Source organism: Diabrotica undecimpunctata, chromosome 2 (assembly GCF_040954645.1).
Source record: "Diabrotica undecimpunctata isolate CICGRU chromosome 2, icDiaUnde3, whole genome shotgun sequence".
In the NCBI taxonomy this organism is placed as follows: domain Eukaryota; kingdom Metazoa; phylum Arthropoda; class Insecta; order Coleoptera; family Chrysomelidae; genus Diabrotica; species Diabrotica undecimpunctata.
Genome location: NC_092804.1, coordinates 9,954,306 through 9,974,047, shown reverse-complemented (window position 1 = coordinate 9,974,047; position 19,742 = coordinate 9,954,306). Strand labels below are relative to the sequence as shown.

General features: G+C 31.2%; 1 protein-coding gene across 1 annotated transcript in view; it reads right to left on the bottom strand.

Moving 5' to 3' along the window:
- Positions 1–1,811: 1,811 nt before the first annotated feature.
- Positions 1,812–19,742, bottom strand: part of LOC140434163 (uncharacterized) — a 51,687-nt gene continuing 33,756 nt past the window's right edge. Inside the window, exon 8 of the mRNA XM_072522229.1 lies at positions 1,812–19,707. Within this exon, the coding sequence (XP_072378330.1) occupies positions 19,442–19,707 (266 nt within the window). The 3' untranslated portion in view covers positions 1,812–19,441. The remainder of the gene's footprint in view (positions 19,708–19,742) is intronic.

Genomic DNA, 19,742 nt, shown 5'->3' with positions numbered 1-19,742 from the left:
TCTGAGGGGCCTTTATCCATATTATCGCATTCTAATTGATTAGACATGCTGGAATGTTTCCCAAAAATTTTTTAAGGCATCTGGATAGCAGATGACACCGAGGAGTAGGCAGATTGAGACCTCATTGTCGTTTGACAGTTCTTGTGCCTTGGAACCATATCCCTCTTGATAATGGCTCGAAAATGGATGCCTAAACGAGTTCCAAATTCTCAACATGGTTCTTCTTGAAGAGTTAGTAAATATATATATATATATATATATATATATATATATATATATATATATATATATATATATATATATATATATATATATATATATATATATATTTATATATATATATATATATATATATATATATATATATATATATTATATATATATATATATATATATATATATATATATATATATATATATATATATATATATATATATATATATTGTATATAGTAAAACCTCTGTTAACCGAAATAATTGGGGGGAGGCAGTTTCGGATAACAAGAATTTCGGTTAAAAATAACATTGTTTTTTATAATATTCTTGATCAAAGTATTGGTATTAAAAAATACTGAGTTGATTTCGTAATGTTTTCTAATAAGTAAATCCAAAATAAAGTAATATAATTAAGGAAAATGAACAAGTTAAACATGCTTTTTTAAAGAAATCTATTTTTTTGCGTTTTCGTTTGACAACGATGTTTCTCTCTTCCTCCATCGTTCATTTGCAGAACGTCATGAGTTTGCCCCATTTGATTGTTCGACGAAACAAAAAGCAATCTGAAAAGGACAAAACTTTATGCAATGACAACAAAAATTAAGAACCTAGTCGTGTCCCTAACTAATTAGTCCTACTGTATAAAATTATTTCCTCTAAAGCATTGAAAATCTCGTCGACGGTCTTGTGCTGCCTGTTGCCTCTTAGGTCGTCATCTTCGTTGTCTGATATGCTCAGGTTTTGATAAGAACCATATCAATGATGTTCTGGTCAATTAATTCACGTTCTGAGTCATCAGCTGATAACCACTCACGTATCTCTTCTTAGTTAATTTCATCATATCCCGGCAAATTTTTAATGAAAGGTTTAATTTCTTCTGTCGTTTCCTTACCGTTTTCTTCTTCAGGATCGTCAATCAAAATCTTATCAAAAAGTTTGTTCCAGCATTTTTCCAAAGTTGAAGATTTGATCTTGGCCCACGAATCAGCTCACCAATAAACATGTTTCATTGTTAAAGATTTGTGAATTTCGGGAACACTTTTGGATTAATTCGTCTCCGTTAATAACAGATGTCTTAAGAATGCTCGTCTATAATGTCTCTGACTCCCTGGTCTAACGGCTGAATTAAGCTTGTGACATTCGGTGGCAAAAATCTGACCATTGTCACCATTTTGTAGATTTTGAGTGTGAGGGCGCATTGTCAACAAGCAACAATGCTTTGATGGGGAGGTTTTTTGATTTTAAAAAGGATTTTACACTTGAGACGAATTCATTTTCGAACCATTCTAAAAATAAAGTGGTCGACATCCATGAACTTTTTTGGCTTCTATAACTGGAAGTGCTTTTTCGGAAATATCTTTTAGAGCTCTTGGTTTTTGTGATTTCCCAACACACATAGACATCAATTGGTGAGTGAAATTAACGGAATTGTTTACGTTTTACGACAAACATTTACTTTTTATTGACGAAATTATTGAAACTGTCAGCCGTTTCGGTTAAGGAAGGTTTTACTGTATTATTATAATAGTATAGCTTATTGTGGTTGTGGGATCAAAGTTAGGGAGTATAAAAAAATCCAATTCAGATATAAATAATACTATAATTTGTATAAAAATATAGTCTGTACATATGTCTTTAAAATACTTAAATATTTTATATACATAACTGTCGGTAAAATATATTACTCCTTTTTACATTACATTTTATAAAAAATTAAATGATATCTTCTTAAAAACTATGACTAGCTGATTGTACAGCATGAAATGTTGCAAAATGAGGTAGATTAATTATTAACGGAGCTTGGCATCAAAGTACAACAAAATTATACACATTTACTATAATCTCTGCAAAATTAATATTAAAAAAATGTTTGTTTTCATGAACCGAACATATGACCGAAGTCAAATTTATAAAATATACTGTTCTACAACCTGCCAATTCAAAAATCTATTTCTATTGTCTATTTTTTAAACAATGATTTGGAGTGTACTATTCGATATCGGCTAGAATTGCTTTATTTCTGATTGTACTATAGTATGCTGTTAGCGTCTAAAGCCTCGCCGTCCGAATATTTTCTGAACCACAAAATTAAATACATTTTTGGATAACTGAACTGAAGTACCTGTTTATTATGTTTTATATGTCAAGTAATACATAATTTTAATATTCTTGTGGATCTTAGTATCTTCTTAGATTTTTACATGATTCTGATGTACCAGAAGAACGGGCAGGACGGGAAGTATCAAAAAATCAATGTCTGGTGTGGTATACTGAACAAGCGAATTATTGGTCATTTCTTCTTTAAGGAAAACAAGAATAAAGAACTTTTTAGAATTTTTAAACACTGACATGTGGAATGCTATTCATGAGCTTTTACTTAATGAAGAATTAAATTTGTGTATCCAGTTAGAAGGGTGTTCTTTGAAGCTGTGAACCAATGGCTAAGTGAAAATTTCTCAACAGTTCGATAGGCTGCAGTAGTCAATTGATAGATTGGTAACTCACAGATCCAGATCTCACAATTTTAAATCTAATAAAAATTGTCCATTTTCGACTAAGAAAAAGTATCGTAGTATTTCCTGTAAATTTGAATAAACATTTTATTCTCTTTATGGTGCTTATCCCTGAGAGAATGTTGGACACTAACATGGATATTATGACTTTGTTGACTGCTGCCCTAAAAAGTTTGGTAGTGGTCAAGTTAACTCAACTTCTTAGGCGATGAAGTCAGAATATTCTTCTTTATTCTTTGTTCATTACGCACTATAAGGCTCAGGTATTCCAGTTTGTATGTCTCATTAACTACATGATATTAGAATTGGTTAAAATCGATGAACAACTTCAAATTTTTTAGAGGAGTTTCCAATCTAAATGGGCCACCCTGCATATTGCTAAAAAATGTAGATTCTTGTTGAACATATTCACTCTTGAATATCTGTAAATACCGTTTTTATAAGTGTGGCTTGTCCTCACAAATATCGTAGTTGAAGTTATAATTTTAAAAGAAATAACGATCAATTAAGTTGGTATCAAGTATCGATGAACTCCATTACTGATTTATGTATAATTTTGTTGTATTTTGATTAATATCGGACATCTCACTATTTCCATACACACCTATTACATATAAAATAAATGAAAATAGTAAAAGTGTTTTTAAATTCTCATGGTTTGTACTTGATTAAGTTATGAGTTTTCAATACATATATTAATTTAAAAAATTAACAATTAACATCTAGCGGAAGTTGAAACGCCTCCAAAATTTCTCGCATACGGAACTACCAACCTTATATTACAATCACATATTCATTCCGACAGAGAAATCGTGGCGGCGTTCCAATCTTGTACATAATATAAAGCTAACAATTATATTTTTAGCACCAACGTATTTTAGGTAAACGCTTCTTAACACAGTGTTACGAAAGATGTTTCCTATTTTAGTCTCAGTCTTGGTGGATCTACGGTAACCTAAAAATTCATTTAAGTAAACTTTTAATTAAATAAAAGTGTATTAAATTGTAGTGGTGACGCAAAGTTATAAATTTACAAGATTTTAATTTTAATTGTGTTACTTATATTATTTTTCAAAGTAAAAACGTTGCAGGTCACGATTTATCAAAGTGACGTCACATCAACCTTAGTTAAAATTTACACAACACAGCTAATAATACGGAACTGCTCGACCTTCCATAAGCGTCAACATGGTATAATAGTCAGAAAAATGTTATCATTTTATTGAGAATTTTAGAATTATATTGACTAAATAACCAAAAACATTTGTTAATATTAATAACATAAATTCTATGAAATAACTGTTTAAGTTTAATACTTCACCAAATAACAATTTTAATTAAATAGATTAGACAATCGTACGCCACTGATACGGGAATAATTCAAATTTTAATGACAGTTCAGCGTTTGGCAAAATTGTTTACAGTTTTGCTAAGGCGTAGAGTTATGGAACTGCATAATATTGCAGTAAAGAGAACTTTCTTTTGAAGAAACTATATTGCAGAGACATTTTTGATGGCAAAGTGAAAACAAAAGAAGTGCAAGAACCACAAAAACAGATGGTAAAAGGTTAGTCACATTCATCAATTCGTTAATTATATATTATTATTAGCATTGGGTTTATTAAGCTTATGACACTTTTCAGTGTTTTTACTCATTTTAATACATTTTAAAAATCCAAAAAATCCAACTAGTGTATTGTATTCTTACTGGGGTTCTGACGTCGTAAATCTTGAATGACGTGCACTTATTTTTATATGAAAAATTCTATAATTAACAAGATCTAAACGTAACTCACAGTTCTTTATCAGTTACGTTCTAAAAATATTTTCTGATGCATTTCTATGGTATCTACTACACATATTTTGAAGTATCGATTTCCACTTGGGAAATAGCTTTTCCGAAAAGTCAAAATTTCCGAAGGAGAAATTGAAACGTTAAAATGAACGTATTTTTAATTAAAATTGTAGTTAATTACCAATAAATATAGTAGATAAGATAATTATTTTGATATGAGATGATGCCATGGTATTGGAATCTCATGTTATTAGTTTAATTAAACAAAAAAACATCAAAACATCGAGCACATAGCGATGAAACTTCATAGCGATGAAAATGTTCAAATGTGGAGAGACGGCTACAAAATATTTCTAGAGGAGATATAGGAAGGAGAAAATATACCCAAAGACTGGTCCAAGGATTTAATTTACCATTTCATACAAACATGAGTTGGATGTAACATTCAGTTACGGAATAGATTTTCGTATTTAAAAACAGACTATCTATAATCGAGAATCAAAATTGTAGGCAGTAAATTCTTAGAAGTAATACTGACGTTTCATCGCTATTGTAGGTCTTCCAATGGCGAAGGAAAATTTCATAAGTAGTTACGACAAAGCTACTTGTATTGCAGAAATACCTATTTATAGTATGTATCACGGTAATGCAGGAATATGATTATTATTGACATTTCGGTTAATTAGAATAAATAATTTTGGGTGAGTAGGTAATAGTTAAACCTCCATAAAACCGCTATGGTGGATGAAGGCCGGCAACTCATGGGTTCGATTGCTTTGCTATCGAAGTAAACAGGAGATGACTCATATAAACACCTTGTAAATATTTTACATTTTTTAAACAGTAGTTTTTTCAGCGAAGACAGGAAGTCGCAAAATTTTATTAGACATCTTTCGGTGTGAGATAAAATTCTGAAATCAGTCTGATTATTTCATTAGATTATCGAATCAGTGAACACGTATTTTAGTTTTTTGAGCAGTATGGAAGGTGAAAGCAGTTAAAGTAAATGATGACCAAATTTTTCGATGGGAGAAAAAACTATTATAAGCGTGAATTGTGGATTCCGTGAAAGGCATAAAAGTATGTTGATCAACGATGTAGTTACTCTGTGTAGTTATTTGACTAGAGTGTCGACGAGAACTGTAATCATAATTCTAAAAAAATTTAAAGAAAATGAAGGCAAATTGGATAATGTATATCTTGAAAATATCGAAATCAGACGTAAAAAACGCATCACGCTTGAAGATGACACCAAATATGCTATTCGGAGGAAATTCAAATTCAAAAGATGACATTATCTTGTGGTGGAGACATTATTTACAAAAAATCGTCGTAAATAGCGAACAGTGTACTATTTAGTTGAAAATTGCCTGGTCATACCTGTCTCAAAGGTGTGGCAAGATTTTGAAATTAAAAGTCGTCGACAAGCCTTCATTGAAGGTTTTAAAAACACCAGTGGGCAAAGGACGTAGGTTGATAATAACTCATATAGGCAGCGTTTCGGGTTTTTTGGACAACGGCTTGTTACTATTCGAATCAAAGAAAACCAACGATTACCATGAGAAAATAGACGCTCAAAGATTCGAAGGTTGGTTTTCAAAGATTCTACCAAACCTTTAATCTATGATAATTTTGCTGCATGTGAATGATTAAAATATAAATTGTTGGAATATCTATCATCACAAACTGACAACGATGTCGTCGCTTTATCGCATTCACATTTCTGAAAATTTTGACAAATTTGACTCTCAACTGTAGTGTGAGTACAACCTCATGTTCCACATCTTGTTTACAGGGTGATTCTTTGGGAGTTCCAATAAGACGTTTTAGAAAAATAATTGATTTAAAATATTTAAGGCTTATTATCACTTCCGGGTATACCGGAAGTTGCCTAAAGTTGTAGCTTAATCCCATATAAACACTATTGCATAAAAGTATTATGAAGATATCGCAAAAAAATACAATACTTGTTGAGATTTTTTGTTAAATTAATATTTAAAAAAGAAATTTATAGCATCTACTTATGTGAATTTTTACGTTTCTCTGAGCCTTACAGTTTAAAATACTCCTCGTTATTTCAAGATACGTCTTATAAGAATACTACATACCAACACGCAGAAAATTTTAAATCGTGATCCCACCAAGACCTTTTATAATACGAATTAAAGTTAGAGAAAAATATAATAAGAATGGTGGTACACATACAAACATTTTACAATTATCACCCTTCAGAATTTTGAGCTCACAGTAACTTTCAAAATGGTTGCTCCGAGGTAACTTTTATATTTTTTTATACGTTCAGTTAAACCTTTATAAGCTAATAAATCTAGTAGTCAGAACGATATGGTTATAGGATTGAATTTTCTAAAGAACATCCTGAATTATTGTTTGTTAGTGTTTTGACAAGTTTTGTTCTGTTGGATAGAGGGGTACGTCTGTCGATAAAATTATAAGTACTTCGTTATACCTATCTGCATTGCTAAAAGGTCTATTTACAAAAATAAGGACGGAAAATTTGTTTAACTTAAAATTTAAAAAAAAAACACTTCAAACCAAAATAAACCTAATATATCTATCTTGGATCTCAAGAAAATATAGGAAAAGAATAGACCTGGAGAAGGAACTAAAGCAAATAAGTGTTTAAATTTTCAAATCCTAAAAGCTAATCTGACGCTTTAAAAGGCACGAGCAATTGATAAGTTTCGATAAGAGATGGCGCTGTTATGTTTGCCGTTTTTTTTTCTAACGATAATAAAATACTCCTAGATATCATAAGAATAGAGGAGGCAACATAGTGATACGTGGAGCACTCGATCGATGGTCTATCTATCTCTCTCCAGCAGCGCTTGCGCATTACTCATATGCCGCTGTACTCTGTGTTAAGTATAACCTCTGGTCATCGTTGCGTCTAACTCTTGATTGATTTTTGGATTGGATTTTATATTCAGTTTTTTATAATGTAAAAATTAATTAATTAAAGCAAAGTAAACTAGCTATACATGGCAAAAACGTGTATTCTTTGCCAAAAAGGTTTTATCTCAAGAGACAAAAGTCGCAGCTTTTTTAAGTAAGTAAATGTGTTAATAATATTAACACACCACAGATTCTTTTACGATGTGATATTGCTAATAAAATTCTAAACTTTATGAATAAAATTGATGGTATAACTATTTTCTGGTAGATTTTTTTTCGAATATGAAACTATAAATTCATATTTTTATGTTTTTATATAGATTTAAACTGACAGACAGACAAAGATAGATAAATGACTCAAAGATTAGACAAGGAAAGAGAGAGGACAGGTAACGCTCATTTAATAAATCTTCGCAAAGTGAAGCCAGTTTCGATGTGACCGCCATGTTTTGGTGCCTGTACGTTGCCCATTACTATCTCTTGCAGGGTTGTCAGGTCAACTGATTTTTCAGTAGACCTACTGATTTCAACTTCAATTTACTGATTTACTGAAACACTGTATCGATATACTAAAAAATATGTATTGATAAAATCATGTTCAAAAAGTGATCATATATCAGTGTTCAAATATAAATTTGAAAAAAATATATTTATTAATATATACATATATCCATTATTGTCAATCTACTGAAGAAATAAAATATGATCCGGCAACCTTTCTGGTGCCGGTTTAGGTTTCAGTCAATTCCATACGATTACGCGTCCCCTCTCTTTCTTTGTCTAAGACTTCTAAGTGAATATTGTCGTTTCACCTCTATTCACAGAGCGGCCAATAACTTTATACTAGTCTATAATTATTATATATATGAAAATACTACTCTCTGATGAACACATGTGAAGTTTGATATAAATCTGTCAATTCATTGGTCTAGTTACAAATGTCTATGGTTACAATTGTTTAAAATTGACGTACCTATCACAATATTATTTCACAATGGATTTTTTTTTTAAATTTTGAAAGATTTAGAAGCAAAACAATGCATGAACGTTTATAAGAAGTGTATAAGGGTTCTTCACTATTATTTAGAACAGTAAAAATATGCGTTTCTGAATTTAAATGTGATCGGACATGTCTTGAAGACGATACACGTGAAGAAGGCCCGAAAAGTGCATCAACACCAACAATCATAGCAAAAATACAGATTATGGTTTTGGGAGATCGTAGATTAGATTAGGGAGATTCCATACAAGCCCTAATGATCTTATTGCACAATATAAGCAATATTTTGCTAAATTTTTGGATTTAAGAAAGTTGTGTGCACAATAAGTGCCACTTTCGCTAACAATGAAACAAATTAGGGTCCTTAAGTCGACAAAGAAAGTATTAGCATGAGGTTTTTCAAATAAATTTTGCTCGTAGATTGCCTTTAGAATGTTAAAACAATAAATTTAGATCATATTGTAACCTTTTGGATCAATTGGATGAAAAAAATCGTAAACAAAACCTGATTTACAACAGAAAAAACACAGCTCAAAAAATATCGTGAATTAAAGAACGTATTGTTACACATTTCATTAATTATGTACTTAGCATATGTGAATATCAATTTTTGACAGAATTGGTAGTTGCAGATCGTCATAAATTTTAAATTCTTTTAATTTAGAATTAGAACGCTATCACCAATACAGAATTTGAACTCCGCTATCTTTTATAACTTATAAAGGTTCAACCACTATATACTTACATAATTAGAACAACTTCTAATATTTATAATAAAACTTTAAAAACCAATTAACGCTCATATGTTTCAATTGGAGCAACCAATAAATGTTCGCTGTCTATCCACGGCGAAACTTCGTTTCTGAAATAAACTCAATAACAATTTAAACACCTTATAAGAGAAAAGTGATATGTAAAAAATACTGCGAAAAACTGTATAACAAAATATATATAAAAATAGGCAGTGTTCAACAATTTATAGAGCAATCTTATAAACAATATAAAAGGCGTTTAAAACGCTTATAAAGGTATAAATATAAGTAGAAAAAGATATTTATCTGTAATTATTGACATGGCATATTCGGTATATTCAGGAACGAGAAGTAAAGGTTTTTAAACAAAAAGTAAAAACGTTCTTCAATCGGAAAATAAGAGTGATACCTTCAACTGTGACATATACAAGTTAATGCTTTATGAACACCAGGCATTTAGCGGGATTAATGAAGATTAATAAATTCAAGTTATTATCCCTACAGCTGTTTCGGCCAGAGTGCCTTTCTCAAGTGATCTATTTTTGGTATGTGTTTACACTTTACCTAGTCTTTAATTAAATAAGTTGAGGAGGGGAGAACTGTTTGTCTCAAGTTGGTCATTCAGAATTATATCTGTGATTTTAAATTTGTTGATTTCCATAGATTCTAACAAAGACAGCTTAAGGCCTTTATTTTGAATGTGAAGAATTTTAAATTCGTCATTAAAAGAATGATTATGGTCTAGAAGGTGAAGTACGTACGTAGAGTCTGTTTTTCTATTATTGAAAGCCAGTTTATGTTCTGCTATACGTTTGATAAAAGTTCTACCAGTTTGACCGATGTAAGTTTTTGAGCAGTCGCCACATTTAAGTTTGTATACACCGCTGTGTAATTGCTTTTTATTTTGGCTCTTGTAGTTCTTAATATATTTGACTAAGTTGTTGTTTGTTCTAAAAGCTGGTGTTATTCCTATCTTTTTTAAGTGTTTGGCTATTTTTCTGGCAGAAGGTACTGGGTTTTTTCTCTGGTGGTGGAAATTCTAATTTCAGGGCTTCTTATGTAGTTTTTGATTTAAAATTTTATTTATTGTGTGTTCGTTGTACCCACTGTTTACTGCTATTTGCTTAATGATATTCAGTTCTATCATTCTCCCCTCGTTAACTTATTCAGTTAAAGGCTATAAAGTGTACACACATGCCAAAAATAGATCACTTGAGACAGGCACTCTGGCCGAAACAGCTGTAGTGATAATAATTTAATATAAATTTTGTGGAAGTGTTGAAAATAAATCTTGTCAGTGTTTTATTGTTAGATAAAATGAATTTCCATCAAGTAACGGTCGAATCCAACCCTTTATTAGATAAATTGTACTTTTCTGAATACTACAGTCCTACAGATTTTTATTTAGATACATATTGGCAACAATACTAAGAGTTCGACGTTAGAAAACACCGACAACTTATGAGATAATTATATGACTAATCAACATTCAATGACTGTTGCCGTGCTGTGTTTTGTATTGTTCTCGCTAAATACATTAAAATCAACTACACAAAGATTAAAACAAATTTCAATTCACGTCATAGTTGCCTTGTTGTCAAATTTTGAATCTAGCAGAATACGCTAAAATTAATAAAGCTGTATTAAAAACCACTGACATTAGAACTTACATTTCATTGGACCATAGAACTAACGATATTATATTATGTCAATGTTTCTCGTTTGAGCAGGCTATTTAAATGTGTTGGCATTAACATTAAAATCAAATAAAATTGAATTTAAAAAAACATAACCTTAAATAAGCCGTTTCAAATGATGACAGATTTGTAAAATTAATTGTCTTTAATTCTGACAGATTTATCACGTCTTTGGCCATCGAGTTAGAATCTATGGAGAGGGCATCACGTGACTAAAAACGACCTCACTTCGGCCATATTGTTTTGACACTTTTGACAGATCGTATATGTTTATTTACGTTTGTTGTTTTTCGAATATTTTTAGTTTTATAATACTTTTATAGAAACTGTAATAATATATTGTGATACTGCATAATAATGGTTTCTTGTTCTCAACGTAGTTGCAGTGGCAGAAGCAATGTTAATAAAAAATCTTCAGGAATAACGTTCTACAGGTTAGTATACAAATATGTAAACAAAGTAATGGCCCGTACTTCAGAGAATAAATTAATAGTATTTGACTGTATTAATTTATCTTTATGTATAATATATTGTGTTTTTAGTGTTTACCGCGGGATAAATAAATCATAGTTTATTAAAAATGTATTGCACTTTGTAGATTATGATTAAATCTTCTGAATAACTAGTCATATTTTTATAGTAGTTTTAATATTATTGAGTCCGGCCATGATCCCACCGCCATATTGGTATCACCGTTAGCCACGCCTACCTACGCCTTTTTAATACACACGTTAATATGCTCATAGCTTCTCCATAGATTCTAACTCGATGTCTTTGGCTCACACTCAGAAATACGAAGGGAAACAGCGTATGTGATAATTATTTTGGTAAGTATTTAGACATTTTATATTTGACCAAAGCGCTTTCCTGCAGAACTTGAGGAATTTAAAGCAACTAAGATGATTTATTTCGGCACTATATTGGTGGCATTGATTCTTGCCGTCATAAAATATATGACGTGCATTGCGATATGTTTTAATCCAAGTGTATATGAGAATTTTAAAATCCTATAAATATTATACAAGGTATTTATAAAGCATTCTGAAATTTAGTTGTGAACGATTAGTCGATCAATTTTAAGACTAAAAGTTCTTATAAATTTGCCTGATAAGTTTTGTCCTTAGTGAGACACAAGGTATTGAATTTTTTGTAATAAATGAGCTCTGACTAGCGTGGCTAAGAAATATCTGACACTGGACAGGACTAAATTTTGAAAATTTTATGTTGAAACGTTTTGGAGTTGCGACGTCGATATGGTAGTTAACATTTAACATCTTGGAAGTAAAATACATTTATGGTCGTTCTTGAAATATATGCCAATGTCATAATAATAATGGTAGTGTTGATATTTTATCCATTTAAAAGTTTAAAATTTACCTTAATTGAATCAGGTTCTTTGTAATGCATAGTTCCTTAAAAAACTTGTCTTGAACAATGAAGAAATTGTAAATATAGATTCAATTAAATTAAATTTTAATAACATAAGGTTATAATATAAATGTCACACACTAATATACAGTTTATATGATGATACAGTGTTATTTATGTGCTAGTTTGGTAGATATATTATTTCCTCCAAATTTAATACACTTCATCCAATTTTGACATTGACATTTTCGTAGTGTTGCCATATTGTCAGGATAGCAGAGAATTATGAAATGAAATAATGTAACGTTATTATTAATATTATTATTATGAATTTACCTGTTTTGTAAAATCTTTTAGGTTTGTTTATATTTCATAAAACTTTTTTATAACAGTTCTTAACTGTCACTTGCACTCCATAAATTAAAGGTGAATTGGCATACTGTTTTTTTCTGTGATATCTATTGTAAATTGCTATTTTTTGGGTACCAAATTTTATATATAAATTATTTTTATTGAAAATATAATGTATATAAGTCAAAATAATTCTAAAATTATTGTTAGGAAATTTCTAAGCAGTTGGCTGCACTGTAACAACGTAGAAATTTGGTTGATGACGTGCAACAAACTTTAAATAAAGGTAAAGAACTGTAAAGCTATACAGAGGTAGCTATAAACTGTGGTATAGTCCTGTCTTGGAGTTCCAATTTTGTATCAACAAATATAGGTGCATATAGAAGCACATTTCAAATGGAAGAAATGGTCACGGTTAGTACCCTTAAAAATATTCATGTAGATGGCGACTACATAAAATTTATTATATTATTTGTAGATTTCTACACATTTAAATCAAAAATGTCTATCACAATATTGTCTATAGTTCTAAAAAGATTCAGTTATTAAAAAGTATTAACTTAAAATAATATTTTAAAATGCAAAAATTGTGGGCTAAGCGTTCCCAGCTCCACTCTTTAAACGGAAGGAAAAGCTTGTTTCCCACAGCCTTTACCTATGCGTCTATACCCGTTGCTATAGTAAAAGCCACACTTAGAATGCAGTGCAGGCAAGATAGGCAATGTATTTCTTACGGGAGAACGGCCGACCACGTTGCCGGTTTGCCCCGAGCGGCGCATCAGGACCGGATTTAAGAATCATAGCACTGGAATATACGCGCACACAACAATTGCCTACGGTTGCATAAAAGACTATCATTATTGTTTCATCTAAAGCATGATTCAATCATCGATATACAAATAAGAGAGTTACATTGTCGAACTCTCTACTTTCTTGATGTGAATCACATCAAGAAAGTAGAAGAAAAAATGTTTGCGGTGGACAATTTGCAGGAAGATATCAAACCGGTGATAATCATTATAGGAGATTAACGAGAAATATCTCAGATTTAATGCTCATTTGTTTTTTTAGTACTGTGCGTACAGTACATTTCAGTTATGATCTTCTTGAGTATTTTATGTATATTTTATTTGTATATATGTATATAAGTATCTACGAGGTATTAGATATTTTATGTATACAGAGGCATTTTTTATAGAATTAATTAGTTTTTTTTTTGTTTATTCTCTTATTTAACTCAGTTAACTTAATGAGTAAAGATTTTTGAAACAAATCTCGTACGGTCCTGATTTCTCAGTCTATCGCCAAACTACCACACACCTACCACTTAGTGCCGACATCAGCGCCATCGCTGCGCGACGTAAGACCAACACTGCATTCCAGCCCCACTCTTTAAATGGAAATAAAAGCTTGTTTCCCACAGCCTTTACCTATGCGTCTATATCCGTTGCTATAGTAAAAGCCACACTTAGAATGCAGTGCAGGCAAGATAGGCAATGTATTTCTTACGGGAGAACGGCCGACCACGTTGCCGGTTTGCCCCGACCGGCGCATCAGGACCGGATTTAAGAATCATAGCACTGGAATATACGAGCACACAACAATTGCCTACGGTTGCATAAAAGACTATCATTATTGTTTCATCTAAAGCATAATTCAATCATCGATATACAAATAAGAGAGTTACATTGTCGAACTCTCTGCTGTCTTGATGTGAATCACATCAAGAAAGTAGAAGAAACAATGTTTGCGGTGGACAATTTGAAGGAAGATATCAAACCGGTGATAATCATTATAGGAGATTAACGAGAAATATCTCAGATTTAATGCTCATTTGTTTTTTTAGTACTGTGCGTACAGTACATTTCAGTTATGATCTTCTTGAGTATTTTATGTATATTTTATTTGTATATATGTATATAAGTATCTACGAGGTATTAGATATTTTATGTATACAGAGGCATTTTTTATAGAATTAATTAGTTTTTTTTTTGTTTATTCTCTTATTTAACTCAGTTAACTTAATGAGTAAAGATTTTTGAAACAAATCTCGTACGGTCCTGATTTCTCAGTCTATCGCCAAACTACCACACACCTACCACTTAGTGCCGACATCAGCGCCATCGCTGCGCGACGTAAGACCAACACTGCATTCTTACTGTGCCTTCTACTATAGTATAATGAATTACGAGTGTTGGAATCTTCAAAACTGTTATTAAGGAATTAGATTTTTAAAGCTCATGCCTTAAAGCCTTCCTGTCTCATTCTGTCTCAAATGCATAATCATCAAAATTGTCAGCTAACGTGTTAAAAGATATGGATGTTTTTGTTGACTATTTAGGAAATTGTTGGAGGGTTCGATTTGTTTGCTTTTACATAGGACATGTTTTTAAATATACATTATAAAGAATATCTAGATTTATAAATTAATGGCAGATAGTCAAAGTGGTTTAAGCAGTGCTGTACCTTTAACGGTGGCGTAAAAACATCCTAAAAATATAGAAATTATTCATTGCTACCAAACTTGGATAAATGACACTGTACGTAGATAAAAATCAGAAATATACAAAGTTAATAAAAAAAACGGTTAACATTGTGACATTTTCCAATAAACAACAAATTTAGTGTCACACTACTATAAAATATTGCTCTTTTTCTCGTACTAATTAGTTAAATATAAAAATGAGACTTTCAACAGAAAATAATCTTCCAACTGTGATAGTTTTGTTATCTTTTTTTTTTCAATTTCACATTTCAGATCAAATATTAATTTTCGAAATAAATCTCATTATTAAAGAAGTTACATATTGGCCTTTGTTTTTTAAAGTATTAAGTCATGTAGGTTTATACCGAGTTTTATAAAATATTGGAACATTCTAAGAAATATGTGAAAATCGTAAACTAGATTTTTTACCAGTCGTTTACAATAACGCATATATTTAAAGTAAAATAGGAAAAGTTTAAAACGAAACCATCTCCCTATTATAGTTGATAGGTTTGATATATTTGTTATATAGGTATGTATATATAGGTTGATTGATATATTTGTTAATAACAATTTCCGGCCCACTTGTAAAAATAAAAAAAAGTTAATGCTCTGCTTATAGGCGTAAACCGCTCGCCTATAACAAAAGTTAGCGGATTTTGGATTAATTATTTAATGTGATCATTGCTACATGAAGATTGATGATAGGCACTTGCATTTAGAAGTAAATTAAAATAAAAATATGTCTTATGAGCTTTTAATTGATAGGCACGTGAAATTTATTAAAAAAGATTCATAATTTTCACCCTCGAGTTTACGATTTAACAGGAATTCAACCCACATAATGATATTGCTTACATATTAGGTTTTCAATTAAATAGCTTACCCGGTACGTTGACTTTTCCTTTCTACCATTCATCTTCCAGTATTCTATTAAACTCGAATAAAAATAGTTGAGTACTACAACTAATAGGTATAAATTCGTCATCTTAATATCTAACTAAATAAATAAAAAGCATGTTTTTTACATTTTTGGTAATGTCTCTCCTAAAATAGTACTTTTTTTAAATTTGTATTTTGTACGTTTTTATGGTAACCTTATTCTAAAGTTCAAACAAAGGCCAACCTTCCGACAAACATAAAATTAACATTTTGAACAGATTATAAATAATAAGGGTAGAATGTTAACCTAAGGGTGGACTTTCCTCAATACCAGTGTCAAGTGTCTTGTTTATACTGAATGTAGTAAATATATCGAAATACAAGAACACACTTTGCTTATATTTATTTAAAGTCAACACATATTAGATTGCATATTGTAATACATATTTAAAAGGACGTAATAATTCTATAATGTCTTTTTGTGGCAGTGAAGGTTATTATAAGTACTATATTATAATGATTTAGACTTTTAAATTTTAAGCTTTTTCCTGTGGTGTTCAGCTGAGTGAATAAACAACAGTTTATTCCATGTAATATACATTATACCGATAACTCAATATTTTTTAAAACTTCTGAGGCATATCTGCTACTTCATATCACCATAGTGTTACGCCAGCCCTTGGCCTATTATGTTAATGTCATATTAACCCATCAACGCCTTGTGTGACCACTTGGTTACGCAAACACGCCATCAATTAATGTTGATTGTAGCTCAACTAGAAATCTATCCGCAGTTCAACTTTTCGTTACTAGATGTCAGTATATTCAATTTGTTACTGTATTACATTCAACAGTTTGGAAGGAAAGAATAGTATAGCTTTGTGAATTCATGCGTATTAACGAATGTGCAAATTATGGAACCGAGATTTGAGTAACTAGTTTTATTAGTTTACTATTAAGACTTTCCGGCAATTTAAATAATTATTGCTATAGTTAAGGAAGTAGGTTATAACATAAAAATATTACAGGCAACCTCACCTATTAACATAAAATTTATATGAGACCGAATCACACTGTTACCAAATGGTCACACTAGGCTAATAAGAGATCTAATTAATTTTTTATTTACAAGAGAGGTTTGACGCTCCAGCAAGCCCTGGATATGGTTTATAACGATGACAATGATCTAACCGGCACATATATAAGTCTACTTGATCCAAATGTTTTGACTGATGCAGATTCGGTTGACGAGGATAAAGGTGGATTTGTAGATAACTTGTCCCGAAGACAATTATTAGCAGAAGCCGAGCTGGGTTATTTTGATGGTGCACCAGAAGACAATAGTATTTTTAATGAGATGGAAGACGAGCAAACACCACGTATGTTATCACTTGATACAGAACCTAATACTAGTTTTTTAAAATCACTAAAGGGAAAAAAGTATACTAAAACACTTGGATCGATGATGATTTTGTAAAACCATCCGACTTTCCCAAAGCAGACTACTACACAATTTAAAAATATGAGACCTATAAATTTATTTGAATTGTTTTTCGATAACGAAATGCTAGGCCATATTTTAGACGAAATCAGAAAATACGCTCTTTTTGTGAATTGTTCTGATGTGAAAAATGTTTTATTGGGACAATTGAGCAGACATTTCCAATAAAATGGTGAAGGATGCAATACGCAACTGGATTTAAATGATAAAATGTGGAAATTGAAACCAGTACTCAAAAAATTACAGAGTTCTTTTCTCAAATATTATCAACCAACTGAAAATATGAATTATGATGAGTCGATGGTGAAATATTCTGGTGGCCATAATTGTAAACAATTCATTAGGGGAAAACCGATAAGATTCGGTTATAAAGTATGGTGCCGTAACTCCGAAACTAGTTACCTTGTAAATTTTGAGATCTATCAAGAGAAAAGTACAACTTCGAACGATTTTTACCAACTTGCATTTGGAAAGGCAGGCCTTGTCTCGATGTTGGATACTTTGCCACAACAAATGCTGCCTTATCAAATCTATGTAGATAACATTCTTACTGGATTCCATTTAATGGTGTATTTAAAAGAAAAAGGATATGGTGTCACAGGAACAATAAGAGAGAACAGAATACTACAAGATGTTCCACTTGTCTATAAAAAAACTATGTACAAACAAACTCGAGGTTATTTGGTTTCAAAAATTGACAAGGAAGATGATGGTATTATGTTGACAAGATGGATGGATAACGCCGTCTTAACAATGGCATCAACTTCATATGGGCATTCCTATTTAACAATTAAAACGTTATTCACATTCTGAAAAAAATGTTCCTCGCCCACATGTTGTTGGAATGTATAACAAGTTTATGGGAGGCACTGATAGACTGGATAAGGATTTAACAAGATACCGTATAAGTATTCGTAGTAGGAAATGGTATTGGTCTATACTTACATGGTTAATTGATGCTACAGTGTAAAATTCGTGGATACTTTATAAGTGTTCAGGAAGACCGACAACTAATTTGAATTTTCGACGTGAAATCGCGGCTACCTACCTTACCAAATTTAGAAATCTTCCCATTAGACCTGGTAGACCAACAACAGGTAGAAATAGCCTATCTTTTAACAGAATCTCTGACAACATTAGGTACGATGGTATTAACCATCTCATTATACCTATTCCTAACAAAAACCGAAGGCGGTGCGCAGGAGAAGGGTGCTGCTCAGTAGGATGTACGCAGTGTGAGAAATGCGATATTGGACTCTGCATTGAATACTTTGCCATATTTCATAAAGAGTAAATCTTATAATATTTTTATAATATTTTGACCTAGTGTTACCATATGGTCACAGTTTTTAATGTCATATATTCGATAAACAAATAACATTTAATAGGTTTTTCTGCTTATTTGTATTTTTCCTAAACTAAACTTGGCAAAAAGCCACCAGTTTATCAAAAAAATTAATTGAGGCTTTGATGGGTTAAATGTAGTTGCGTTTTAATGTTGGTGCAAATAAATTAAAAATAGTGTTAAAATAACTGTAAGATAAAGCCTGTAAATAGATTAAAAGGTATTAAAAACTCATTACAATAGAATGATTTTTTGAATCAATAGTAGCCAGCATATAACCAAGAACTTAGAAGAAGCAAAAAATGAAAGATTCTTAAGCAGTTTGACAAAATAACATTAGAATTCAAGAACTAGACAGCCCAGGAAAAAACTTATACTCTTTTATAAGATATAAGAGATATCAAAAACAAAAAGAATAATTTTAAAATACTTGCAATGAAATATTTGTGCTTCTGTTATATTTCACATAAATTTATTAAATGTCTCTCATATATGCTTGTCATACTTTTCTTTTGGTAATAGTCAAAAAAAGTTAAAAATACATCTAAAAAACTAATACGATACCGGTAAGAAAACCCACACTAGCATTGAGAAAATTCCGTCTAATTTTCGCCTCATAATATTTACTGGGGAGGGGGGCCTGGAGCAGGGGGTGGCTGAAACGTCTGACTAAATCCAGGCAAAGGTAAATTTGTGTCGCCGTCTGATTCCAGCAGCAACAATTCGGGATTGTTCAATACGACCTCGTCCAAAACATCTTGACTAGCATCTAAATTTTCGGTGGTCAGAATCCCAGAGGTCGAGGGGGTGCTTTCGATGTCCTCCAAAATGGCGCTTCCAAAGTCTTTCAATTCAGGTTCGACCGGTAATAGGTGTCCACTTTCTATCTCTAGAAATTTTGTTAAAAAAACATTATTAAGGAAC